This window comes from Myotis lucifugus, unplaced genomic scaffold (assembly GCF_000147115.1).
Source record: "Myotis lucifugus unplaced genomic scaffold, Myoluc2.0 scaffold_36, whole genome shotgun sequence".
NCBI classification, from domain to species: domain Eukaryota; kingdom Metazoa; phylum Chordata; class Mammalia; order Chiroptera; family Vespertilionidae; genus Myotis; species Myotis lucifugus.
This window is the reverse complement of record NW_005871084.1, coordinates 7728-21948: the sequence shown is the minus strand read 5'-3', so window position 1 is coordinate 21948 and position 14221 is coordinate 7728. Positions and strand designations below refer to the sequence as shown.

General features: G+C 38.0%; 1 protein-coding gene across 1 annotated transcript; it reads right to left on the bottom strand.

Annotated features, from left to right (window-relative positions):
* Nucleotides 1-2791: 2791 nt before the first annotated feature.
* Nucleotides 2792-13697, bottom strand: LOC102438085 (dynactin-associated protein). The gene is given in 4 exon segments (XM_006109749.1): nucleotides 2792-3208; nucleotides 8357-8521; nucleotides 11750-11876; nucleotides 13660-13697. Coding segments are annotated over 4 exon segments (747 nt in total).
* Nucleotides 13698-14221: the final 524 nt, after the last annotated feature.

Genomic DNA, 14221 nt, shown 5'->3' with positions numbered 1-14221 from the left:
AGTCTAATTACCATATTATCCTTTTATTTATTAAAAATTAGTGTTGTTTTCCCCACCTGCCACCACTGATGCTCCTCTTCCAATGATCAACAGTGACCTGAAGTCTTCACTAGGAACTAAGAGAATTTATGAACTCCAGATTTATGGAAACTGTGAGCATTCAGAAAATAATCAAGTACATTATTAAAGGGTGGGAAATAAGTCTTATAAAAAATTAAAAGAATTGAAATGATTCCATTTAAACAAAAATTGGCTAAATTGTTTTACTAATACTAACATTTAAGAGTTATATGTTCTTTTCTTGCAGAATCATGCCTTAAAAATTATCTTTCAAATATAAACATTTGAAATAAAATTTTATTGGGGTCTACTATATGCCAGGTGGATACAATAATAGGTAATACAGAAGGTCTATTGTCAAGGATCTTACATAATACAAATCAGCTACCATTTACTCATTTGTTCAATGTATATTTTTAAAGACCAATTTTGTTACAGACTGAGGAAATCTTAATCTTTATAAAATAAGCTGTATATGTATTTATTTACAAGTATGAGTAAACTTCAGATCATTTATCATTCTGATGATTAATAGATCTCTGAAAGAATTGGAAAATTATAACTCAAAATCAGAAATTTAATGGTCTAATCAGTAATGTTTTAAACATCTCATAAAATATTCCTAACCAAAACAGCAAGGAGGGAAGTGAAGGTCAATTTGCATTATAAGAAATCTAAATTAACAACGTATGTACTAAAATGTCACCACTTCTAAGTACATATGATTAAAATAACTCAGCTAGTTAAAATTAACAATGAGTATCCTTTTAGGTTCAACTTTCATAGACTTTAAATGATTTAAAATTTGTGCAGAAGCTTTAATTTTGAAGTTTTTCTTGGAAATATTTTTTATTATTTGATAAATGAAACATTCCGGTCTTGATCATATATTTAATCAGTTAAGTAGATTTATTTTGTACATGGTTGGTCTGTAATTCTTCTTCTTGCATACCTAGAATGAGATTCTGATTTTAAATATTTTTAATTAGAACTTACATCACTATATTATCATATTTAGACTATGATTGTTGAATCAGTGATTCTGAAACCTGCCTGGACAGTACAAGCATCTATGAAGTTTTAAAAATTATAGATTATTAGTTTCAATTCTGGTTTAGTAAGTCTGGGATATCATTAATTGTAATTTAAATCTGCTGGAATTATTAAGAATTCAAAAATTAAGTCTAAATTAACATACTGCTCAGTTTGTGTTGCTATTTTTTCTGTCTCTTTTAAAAATAAATTTTTATTGATTTCAGAGAGGAAGGGAGAAAGAGAGAGAGATAGAAACATCAATGATGAGAGAGAATCATTGATCAGCTGCCTCCTGCATGCCCCCTACTGAGGTTTGAGCCCACAACCCAGGCATGTGCCCCAACCGGGAATCAAACTGTGACCTGGTTCATAAGTTCATGCTTAGCCACACCGGTGGGGCTGTGTCTTCTGTCTGTAGCACATAGTTAAAACTTAAGAGATGTCTTTTATTTTATTTAGTTGATTGACCTACAAGATTGCAGAAAATTATGTAATTTTTAAAAAGAGATTCACATATACTTTCAATATTAATGTAAATAGAATATGATTGTTTAAAAGTTATTTGCAATCTAAAGAGAAATTGAAGAAATATGACTTCACCATAAAGGAATTATAATAAATTCTAGAATTTCCTCTACATAAATTTGTTTAAATCATACTTATTCAAAATTTCTGTTTATTATGCATGTAATTTGTGTACAGAGGAATGCAATGTTCTGAACTGAAAATAATAATATTACAATCTAAATGGCTAATTTTATCATAAGGTTGTTTTTATAAAACTTCTTTAAGATTTCTTAAATGAACAAATTGGGTTACTTTTTCTATACGAAATAATTTATTTTGAATGATAGCACCAACAACAGATTCTTTATAGCTTAAATGTTGAGTTCCTTAAAAACAGTTTTAATACATTTAGAAGTCCTCAGTGTTGATTTAGTGAAGATTGAAGTAATTATTCCATTATTCGCTGTCTAAATTCTTGTGACTAATGTAGCTACCATGATGTCTTCAAGTGGCATCATGGTAGCTACTGAAGGTATATAACTAGCAGTAAATATTGACTCAGCTATTGCAGAAGAGATAGCTACAGTTTGAGGGAAGAGCTAGTGGGAGAAGGTAGTTGTAGGTTAATCTTTAGAGATAACTAAAGGTTAACTTGCCACAGAAGAGAAGATTTTGATGCCTAATGGTGGTTCTGTTAGGTAAAGTGATGATATGGCATTTGTAGTTGTAGATTACAGGTTGATGAAGGAGACTGATGACTACTGTGATTGTAGGCTAAGTAGAAATTACAGTCGTTGTAGGTTGAATGGCCATGGTAGTGGTTGTAGATTCAACTGAAGTAAACATAGTTGTACATTAAAAGAGATGGTGGAAGTGGTGATTGTTTTGGTTGTCCACTGAGATAAAGTTTTATCAAAATTTTATGTTACAGCCCTAGCTGGTTTGGCTCAGTGGATAGAGTGTCAGCCTGCAGATTGAAGGGTCCCAGATTCAATTCCGGTCAAGGGCACATACCTGGTTTGCAGACTCAATCCCCAGTAGGGGGCATGCAGGAGGCAGCTGATCAATGATTCCCTCTCATCATTGATGTTTCTATCTCTCTCTCCCTCTCCCTTCCTCTCTGAAATCAATAAAAAATATATATATTTAAAAAGTTTTATGTTACAATTGCAACTGTTGTAGATTCCATTTAACTGGGAGCATCTCTGGTTGTAGTTGAAGTAGGAGTGATGGCTGTTGTGCTAGTAAGTTCAGTTGAACGTGTGGAGGTTGTAGGTGCAGTTGAAGTGGTGGTTGCGGCTATTGTGGTTGTAGATTCAGTAGAGGTTGAAATGGTTGTAGAGTCTGTCGAAGTGGCTACAGTTGTAGGTTCAGTTGACGACGTGGTGGTCACTGTGGGTTGAGGAGCAGCAGAAGTTTTTCCATGAATAGCAGTTACAGGCTCCCCATCGTTTGGGGATACCTTGATAACAATGGAGTTGTCATTTCCTCTGTTATTCACCAGGCATATTATGAGGACTCCAATTGCTGTTGTTATCACACAGGCTAAGAGACAAGCCAAAAAGATGTTCCACAGAGTCCAATTACAGCAGCAATTTCTTTTCACCTAAGAGTGTCAATAAAAATATTAGTAATGAAAAACAAAAAGTCTTTCGACTTATCGAAAGTGTACAACTTAGTGCATTAACATCATTTGAATCCCTATAATCTCTGAAGATATTTAGGCTTAAAATCCAAGTTTTAATCCAGGTGGAATTAATTGCATGCAATCTCTAACTTTGGAAGAAATCAAAATCTGTCAATATCTCATCTTCTCTTATTCTATTTTCCAATGATGGGTAGGGGGTTCTTCATCTTTTCATGTAAGCAGAATGGCATTTTAATAAATTCTCTGTCATACACCTGATCCTCCACTGGACATTGTCATTACCCCAACTGCTCCACTTCCAAAATCACTTCCTTAAGAATCCAGTGTTCTAACCACCATCTCCTCTCCTTCCGTCTTGTTTGTTCAATTATTAGTATAAAAACCTTTCTTTACTTTTATTAAAATCTTCAGCCCAGGGTGGGTAGGAAGAGATCAACCAAAGGATTTGTGTGCACATATGCATAACCCATGGTCACAGACAATAAGGTGGTGGAGGCCTGGGGCAAAGGGTGAGGGGCGAGGGGTGGGGCAGGCTACAGAGATCAATGGGAGACCAAAGGGGACATATGTAATACCTTCAACAATAAAAATTTCTTTTAAATCTTCAGCCCAGCAGTCCTTGCTTCACTCATATCCCTCTTTGTCCACCTTTTGTTCTATGTTCCATGATTTTAGTAACACTAATTCCCCAAAACCTCCCACAGTTTCTTCTTTTCATTTCTTCCAGCTGGCAAACACGTGGCATTCTGCTTTCTCTGCACCTGCCCTTGAGCAGCCACACTGTTGGGGAAAGTCAAGCACCTGGGCTGAACTAGTCAGGATAAATGTATGATCACCATTCTTGAGTGGAATTTCTGTACTTCTCTGCCATCCTATTATAGTTCTCCGATTATATTTCTCAATCTTCTTCTTTCTCCTCAAACTTGTAACCTCCACCCACCAGCCTTCACACACACATTGAGAGGGTTCACTTGAAATGTAGGCAGACAGGGCAGGGGTCCAGTGGGAAACAAAGGCAGGTGGAACATAGGCAGGGCCAGACATGGCAGTTTGAGCAGCCTAATCACAGAAACCAACCAAGCAGAAATAACAAAATGTTTCTGGAATCAAAGAGGGAGGCATGGGAAACCAAGGGAGGGCCTGCAACAAAAAAGTGAACTGGCACACAGAAACAGATAAAGTTCGGGTCCGTTGCTGGGCAAGAACAATTGAGGGAATTAACAGAGATAGACATAGAGCAGGCTTGTAGCAAATATATACTCCTGGACTACAAGGCTTGAGGGGGGCAGCCCATTATTGCTCCCCACCCCCGTGAGGGGAGTCTGAATCTGCTTGTAATACATTTCCCACACTTCTGCTTAAATCTTCTGGTCCGTGGAGCTCATTCTTTGGTGGCACAAAACACGACCCCGGGGAAACACCTCAGCTCACTGTTCTGGTTACCAACATTGTCCCTTCCCATTCTCATCAAATGACTTCACATCCTTCCTACTTCACTAGGAAACTTGAAACCATCAAATGAAAACTTTTTTTAATTGATTAGTTTTAGAAAGAGGAAGGGAAAAAGAGAGAGAAACATCAATTTGTTGTTATACTTATTTATGAATTCATTGATTGCTCCTTGTCATGTGCACTGACCAGAGGTCAAACCCACAACCTTAACATGTTGGGACAATGCTCTAACCAACTGAACTACCTATCCAGGGCCTCAAACTGAAAGTCTTTCAAACCCCCTCTAGGTCTCAAACCTGCAAACCTAAACCTGCCTGGGCTCCACCTCTTTTTCTCCCCTGATTTACATAAGAGGAGCAAGCCCTCCTGCCTGAGACGGATCTGCCCATCTGTCCTTCCGTCCCATCCCCTCTGCACTTTCTTTTCTTTTGATTTCCCCTTTCTATTGGACTGAATACTTCACCACGTTCCTCTTCACTGGATTCTTCTTTTTAACATTTAAACACACTCAAATCTCTCCCCATCTTAAACAAACAAAAAATGCATCGTGTAATTCCAAATCCTGTCTAGCTACTTCTCTTTCTCTGGAAAATGAAATTTCCTGACAGTTGTCTAATGCAATGTCTTCGTCTGCACACTCTTCAATCCAAATCAGTCTGGCTCCTGCTTCTGTCATGCCATGAAATACCTCTTAATAAAGTCATCAGGGACATCCATTCATTAAAATAGAAGTAACCTAGTTTAGCTCTTCTCTTATTTAAGCCCTCAGTAGCATTTGCCACTGGAGGCCATTCCTCTTTCTCTTTATTGAATAATCTCTTTCCTTTGCTTCTGTGATATTCCATTCTCATTTATTTCCTACTAAACCCCTAGAACAGCGGTTCTCAACCTGTGGGTCACGACCCCTTTGGCGGTCGAACGACCCTTTCACAGGGGTCATCTAAGACCATCCTGCATATCAGATATTTACATTATGATTCATAACAGTAGCAACATTACAGTTATAAAGTAGCAATGAAAATAATTTCATGAGGAATTGTATTTAAAGGGCTAGAAGGTTGAGAACCACTGCTCTAGAATCTTCTCGGTTTCTTTTGAAAGCTCACTATCCACTTTGGGGCTTTATTGTTGACATTCACTTGTCTCTTTTCACTTACTGACTGCAAGTGCACAAAGGAAAGAGCACCCTCGCCTGGGCGTGGCTCAGTGGTGGAGCGTGAACCTATGATTCCAGATCAGGGCAAATGCCTGGGTTGCAGGCTCGATCCCTAGTGTGAGGCGTGCAGGAGGCAGCTGATCAATGATTCTTTCTCATCATTGATGTTTTCGTTTCTCCCTCTCCCCCTTCATCTCTGAAATAAATAAATAAAACTTTTTTAAAAAGGAAAGAGCCCCGTAGAAGCATTCTAGTGATGTACATTATAACCCTACTTAACTTCTCATTAATCCTGATCACAGATTAAGTTATGTACTAGTATGGTTTAAAAGAAAAAAAACACACTGAGATTTGAGATTAGAAACACTGTATTCAAATCTACATTCTGCCTATGCAAATTGTTTAACTTCTCTGAGTCCCTACTTTTTCATTTATGAATTGGTGATAAAATTGCTTGTGACTTATAGGATTACCTTAAGAATTAACAAAAATGAATGCTTCGTTAATTCTACAGTGTTTTTGCAAATATTTATTGTTAATAGTCTTAGTCAACAAAGCAAAGTGGAAGAGAGCAATCTTTTTCATTGGAGAGATGTGTTGAAATTTCAGAGTTATGACATCTTATACAATTTCTTATCTTCTCTGAGCCTCAAATCTTCTTATCTTAAAATATAGGGCTAAAAATATCTATCTCACTAGTTTTCAAAAATACTTTTATTTTGGATGCAGAGTAGCATATGGATTAAGATCAAGAGCTTTGGAATCAAGAAGATTTGGGGGTTGAATTTTGGTTCTGCCACTTATTAGCTGTGTAGTATTTGGCAATTTTATCTTTCTAAGCATCAGTTTCCTTATAATGATAATGATACCTAACTCATAAGAAATATAAGATAAAAATAGGTGTTTGTAAAGTGCCTGGCATAGTGTCAGGTATGTAAATTTTCAATTGTCTAAAGTGCTTATTATATTGTTACCTGGATGAGAGTAAAACCCTCAAGAAGTGGAATATAACACTCATGCCTTAGAGACAGACTAGAGTAGACATTAAATGTTACAAAATATGGGCCCCAGCATTTCTTGGGTTTCGTGCAAAGAGTGGCAGCCCCAAGGCAGCAGGAGTACAATGAAGGCATGGGTCACCAAGGCCAGGGCAATGAGGACCACTAAGTTCAAGTTAGCCCTAGAAAAAATACTTTCTTTAGCTTGATGAAAGGCACTTTAATGGAATCTAATCCTTCCTTTAAAAGAAACTGAAAAAGAGCAGCTTCTTAAAATAAAGTGCATGTAACCAGAGAACAGGATACCTAAGTTCTCCTGTTCTAGTCACTTCATCACAAGTTATGTGAATTCTGACAAATCTCTTCGATTTCATAGGCCATATTGTCCCTGATTTTTAAAGATGTTAGAATGGGACTAGGTTAGTTATTCTCATCACTGGTTGCATTTAAAAAATATTGATGCATTGACCCCACCTCAGTTTTCTGACTTAATTGGTCTGGGGTGGGGCTCAGCCATTAGAACTTCATAAACAACCCCTAATTCTAATGTGCAGCAAGGGTTAAGAACTACCAGATCAGATGTTACCTCAGATGTCTTTCAATTCTACGATGCTATGGATTTCTTTATCTCCACAAACAAGAAGCTCCTGTGGAGCTCATTCATTCTTTTCTATTGCCCCAGCAACAGTATAAACAGATTATAATTTTAATCCAGAATCTAAAAACAAGACTCAGACTCTTTCTACTGACCATCTACAGCAAGATTAAGCAACAGAGGGTAGGAATTCTAGAGTCAGGGGAACCCAGCCAAACTTCCAAGTAGAATAAGCAATTTATAGTCAAGGTCAAGACTAGGGCTGAAGATTGAGAGATACAGTCCTGAGGTAAAGTTCATTCAGCCGACCAATAGGGTCACAAACCAAGGAGAGCTGAGTCCAGTCTCCAAAGTCAGTGGGAAAAAAATCTGCAGAACAGAGCCAGGTTTCTATATCAAGGTCATACGCACCAGAGGTCAGAAACAAGAGACAAAAAGAAAGTGCCACCAACACTGTTCAGAAGCTGGAACAATGTAAGAAAAGTGAGCGCTCACCAATAGAGTAGGACCCTTGAGGCTTTAACTATGACCCAGTCTCCCACTGGAGTCTAATTAGAGAATTAAGCTGCACATTGCCAACATATGCGCTCCTCTGCCCCTCCCCAACCCCGCATTTGTACTTCATATTTATTCCTTTGAATTTCACATGTGTTCTCTATATATGTGAATACTTCAGTCCCCAACTAGGACTTTGGCCCTTTGAAAACAGAGACTACAAAGTATTTTCCTTCTTATGATCTGCCTCGCAATGACTTATAACTTTAACAACTAATACAGCAAAGGCTTACCATGAATGTGAGTGAATTAAATGATTGAATACATTTCCTGGGAAAGAAAAGAACAAATACATCCCCGTATAGAGCACATCCCAACCTGGGTAAAAGCTGCAACACATACAACATTACCTGGGTATGGGATGATTCTGTGTGTGGGTATCCTGAATGTCCAAGGACTCCTGGGCCCACGCAGACCCCAGTTGAGTTGGAAGAGATATCACAGGTTATGTCACGTGAAAGTGGGCGCCAGCATGCAGAGCTGTGAACCTCTTGGTCATTTGAACACGTGATTGGCTGTGGAGATAAAGCATAAGTGAGTAGGAAGATATGGTGATATATTTATCAAATTAAACTCTGTTAAAAATAAACAATAGTGTGACTTTTAAGAGGAATAAAGACAAGACTTCTGAAATGAATAAATATTTTCTTATTACTCTATGAAAATAAAAACATCTAGACAGATTATTAGACATCACATTTTAACCAATTTTTGTAAGCGACTGATGTTCCAGATCAGAAATGTGTATCATCTCATCTTCTCTGTCATATTACAAGCATGTATTAAATACCCTCATGTTGAAAGTTACTGTAGGTGGAGCATATATGAGGAAGCTTCTCTTCATACAAGGAATAGAATGTTAGAGCTAAAAAAAAAAAAAAGAACTGCTTGCAGCTTATCAGGTAAAACCTGTTAATGGTCATTTTGGTAATGAGATTTTGAAGCAAAAAGAGTTGAATTATTATTGTTATTATTATTATCATTATTATCCCATAATAAACATATAGCAAGCATTGGGGTCCATACCTTCCAGTGTTAAGGTCAGAGTACTTTTCATTCCACTGTACTACATATAGTATATTGTTTTACTAAAGTATGATAATTGATTAATATAATGTATTCTATACTACACTATACTAATAAACATGTTCATACAAAGAGACTTTGCATGATCCATGCCATGCTCTACACAATGGAACTCACAAGCCCAGGACAGGGACACAGAAGACAAACCATTTGTCCAGTTTGTGATATGGCTTTTCTGACTTCCCATTGGGCATACAGCAGAGTATAAACAGTCCTCAACAAGGACACCAAAGGTCTCTACTCTGGGAATTTATAAGCTCCTATAACAGGGAGACAAAACAGATTTGTGCATCGTTAACAAATAATACAATAAATACAAAATGTTGTTGAGAAAAAGGTGAGTTCAGTGGGAAATATTTGGGGGAAGAGGTGTGCTAAAAGAAGCAGAACAAGGTAAAGTGAAAATGAGAGAGGAATAGGTTCAGGAATTTATGGATCTTGATCAAAAGTTTTGTTACATCTCAAAAATAATGTGGAATCATCCGGGGCTCTTCAACTCATGGAATAATAACACTTTCTAGCTGTGAGTCAAAGGCATCTTTACCTCTCCTTGCTCGTCTGCAAAGGGAGGACACGAAAATACCCATCGTAGATTTGCTGTGAGGATCTATGAGTAAATAACTGCGGGAGGGTTAGAGCAGTCAGACAGAGAGCATGCACTAAGTAAGTGTTAGCTATTGCTGTTGTTAGTATCAGTATTCATGTTTTCATTCCTACTGTTACGACTACTAGTTGTCTTTGATCGTGTTGATTTAATAACACATTACTAGGTAGCTATAAAATGGCTAGTCCAACCACCAGTAAGTTTCATAAAATTGTCAAACTGGATTGTATGTGGCCATTTGTCTATTAGGAACTGTCATTAACAATGCAAAAAATAAATCATTGTTATTTAGTATAGATAAGATGAAATGCTCTCGGCAGTAAAGTGATTGCTTGGTTAGATTTTTCTAAATATTATATCAAGGAAATAAAGAAAACAGCTCTATGCTTTATTAAGATTTAACCAAATCCATATTATTCACTAGGTAAATTTGAGCAAAGTTGGACTTACCTTTAATAACAACCTTGCCTATTGTCCTAAGTGCTGATTCTGTTGCTTTAGTTATTACCCAATTTGCCAAAGGCTGATGATATTTTAACACACTTTGCAAACAAAGTAAAACTCACTCACCTGGCCTGTTTTCCAGAATGTTCTGACCCTGTTGGAATCCCATCCCTTTCAGAGAAGGAAGATGATAAGTGGTGTCCACACGAAGGGTGCAGAACTTATGATCTAGGCTCGGCTTCTGAGTAATATTTTTACTGTGTTAGGTTTCTCTGAGTCTTAGTACAGGCAGAGTTTCTATACAAAATTGGAATAGTTGGAGAACTGGGAATAATATTTAATCCAATATCCAGCCTTAGTTAATAATGGCCAGAAACAACTGAAGTGCATTAGTTGTAGTTACCAAAGAAAGTTCTATAGGTTTTTCCGGTAACTTTATAAGGATTAACTTATGATCTCCTACATCCCAACAGAAAAACAAAACACCAAAATTTATTTTCTTTTGATTTATAATCTTTAAATAATCCTTAAAGTTCATTATTAAATTTAGTCTTCAGAGAAAAATATATTTATAGCTATGCTCTAAATGTCCATAGTAAAGTGAAATAGTCAGCTGTCCAGATACATGCTATAAAAACAATTTAAGAAAATATCTGTAAAGATCATCAAGTTTGTTGCTATCTAGAGAAACTACAAAAACTATGAATATTTGGCTAAATGGATTTTTTTCCCATTTGCAAGTTCCAGCATCCTGAAGACCCAATCTTAGTATCTCAAACTCAGAAGAGACAAAGAGAACATTATTGAGGTGGGGCCTTTGTTCAATGACTCAAGAACACAAGCCCCTTCTCTTCTGGTGACAGGAATCACCTATGGAGATCCTTTTAGTCCACTAACACCGAGCAACAGGACTGTCTTCTTTGGCTGACACTGCAGGCAATGAATGCAGGCTGAGAGCCATGGCTCCAAATTGCAAAGGTAAAACATTTCATTTATGCTTCAGGCAGTGAATTTTAACTTTCCATTTTAATTTTTAGCACATTTCCATTAAAGATTATTGGTTCAGACATAACCAGATACATAAAAAGCACTTAACTATATAGTGAGGGCTCGATTCCAGGTGGAAGACATTTTAAAATAGACAAAAGATTATACTTTTGTACAAAGTAGAAATGTTTAAAGGATTTCTTTCTTAGGTCTAAAGACAATATCCAGGATTAATAGCAGGATTTCCAAAACACCTACAAATCTGAGTTCTGACAGATTTATAAATTATACATAAAATATAATCTCAAAACAAAACCAAAGTTGTTGAATGAAGAGCATAAATATAGAAAGTAAAATAGATTTATTCACATATCATGTGGTCATAGAAAATTTCTAATGCTTTATATCAGTAACTATATAAAATAATTTCTAAAGTATAATATAGTAGAATATAGCATGGAAAGTTGAGGCAAATATATAATACACGGCTACTCTTCCTTTCAGAGAAGAATGCAAAATTATAACATTGACTGCATAGTAGTAAAGAGATTAGATTGCTCTTAAATGCTGAAAACAAGACTGTCACATAAGCAAAATTTTAAAGTAGAGCAATAATACTCACCAGTTGGTTTTCAGACTGTTCAACGTTTACTACGTATTTCCCATGTTTCCTGTCCATTTTTGAGTTTGCAATACTACAAGCTTAACTCCAAGAATATTTTTCAACACATGCATTGCCCTTTATAACCCTGAGAAATAATTAAAATGATTGATGAAAAATCAACTCTGATGCATCAGTGCAGGTGTGGATTAAAAAAAATAACAAATAATTACCAACTAAAACAGGATCCACCTTAGAGAAGGAAATGAATTAATTACAGAAAGACACAAGAAAACCTATACTTCCTCTGAGCGGTCCTGTGACTACCACCCTCAACAGAAAGGAACTCTGAACATCTTATATAAGTTTCAATCCTTCGGCACGGCTGGGTGGGGCTGGCACCTAGAATTAGACTTGCCCACAAGGACGGAGACTGCAGGAAGTCAGGCTCCAAATAAGAGCAGGGACCTGGCGGCTCCCAGGGTGGAGACGGTTTTGTCATCCATACTGACCCTGCACCTCTGTCCAGGCATCAGGCAAATGGTTGACCAGCGCCTCTGAGAGGGTCACAGAGTGTGGGTCAACAGTGAATCGCACAGCCGGTATCTCTCTCTCCTTGAGAACAGCACATCTGGAAGCTCAGGTTCACTGAAGGGACCACAGTCCACAGGGGTGGGCACAAAAAGCGTAAAGGCTCCAGGCTTCATTGAGAACTGAGAACTTGCAGAAAATAGGCTGGCTACTAGAATGGGAACTCAGAATGGAAATTTAAGGAAACCTACAACATGGGGCAAAGAGAGAAATTGGGGCTTGTACAGTCCAGAACCATAGCTAGGTCTTCAGAAATGAGGCCTTATGGGGAATGGGGTCAATCCTAAATATGGGATTAGAATAAGACCCAAGTGCTCATCAGTGGGGCATCGTAGCCCTGCTAGGGGTACAGTGGACAGTGCAGGAACCAGCAGTCCCAGAGTCCAACGGTGGGACTTTGCTTATTTCATCAACTTCATATTGGGTGGAAGCTGGGGTGTGAAAGACAAGAGCTACTAGGGCTGAAGCAGCTCGTAGAACTTCTATCTGAGTCAGGTTTGGATTTGGGACAATGATGGCAATGGAGGGAGGACTGAAGGAGGCTGTAGTGAATTGGGCTTGAGGAGCAGGTGGGGAGAGGGCAGCCGGGCAGGGCAGTGAGGCGAAGCTGAGAATTCCTGGTTACTCCACTGGGAGTAATATTTGAAATATCAGGAAAACCCAGGTGGCAATCTTTGAGGAACGAAGCTGGTCATGGTTTGCAAGAGGCTAGTTCTGATCCAGAATGTAAAGGTCTTCACTCACCTGGATACATAGAGAGAAGGAAGGAGCAGTCACAGAAGACAGCAGCTGAAACACACAGAGCAGCGGAAAGAAGCAAAGCATTGGGGGACATTCTGAAGGTCGATCTGGATGTAGTAGGAGGCTATAATGAAAATAGAGAGCTATTAGGTCAAATAGACAAAGGGGAAAGGCAAATGTCAGATGTGAACTTTAAAATGTGCATGGAGACTGAACAAAACAGTAAGATGTTGTGTAAGGAAATAAATGAAAATTGTATTTGGAATAACCAATTTTATAGCCACTAGTGTCAGAAAAAAAAAAAAGATTGTATGACTATCCCTGAATTCATTCCAGTTATAATACTGTAATTCACATTGCTGGCTGCCTTTTATGTCCCCTACCTTGTACTGGATGCTGAAATATGAATAATGGTCCCATTATCTCCCCCGAGGAAGGCCATACATAAGTGGTCTCCCAACTTTCACGTATGCCCCCTCGATTCATTCTTCGCAAGGTGGATAGAATGCACTTTGCAAAATGTCAGACTGCTCCACAACCCTGAATGACTGCCCATTAGCCTTGGGGTAAAAGCCCAGATCCTTTCCATGCCAACAAACCTGTGAGCTTGCTGGACTCTGCTCACCTCTGAATCCATGCTGCACTATTTCATACATCAGATACCATGCCCCAGCCACACTGTTCAAAGAGCATTTGAAGAAATATTTCAAACATATAAAAGGCATAAAGAATAATCCGGTAAATAGCCCAAATCCCATTCTTAGCTAGCTTAAGAGATTCAGGGTTGCTTTTATTCATAACACCTCTGAAGTCAATTATGTGGGTGTTTTCCATACCAACCAGTTCTCCAGCTTTTTCAGATACCAGTTGGTGTCCTTACAATTAAATCCAATTCTGACACTATCTACCAGGAGTTAGCATCAGATCCCACGGGTTAAAGGGCTCAGTCTCACCAAACTGCCCCAAATTCAGATGCCAATCTCAAGTCCTGAACCATCTGTACTTCTGACCAGCTGGCTATAAATCTGACACTCCCCTCCTCGGGTTTGATAATTTGCTAGAATGGCTCACACAACTCAGGAATGGCCTTAAGATTTATCAGTTTACTAGAGGCCCGATGCACAAAATTCATGCAAGGGGCTCGGCCCTCGCAGCCGTGCC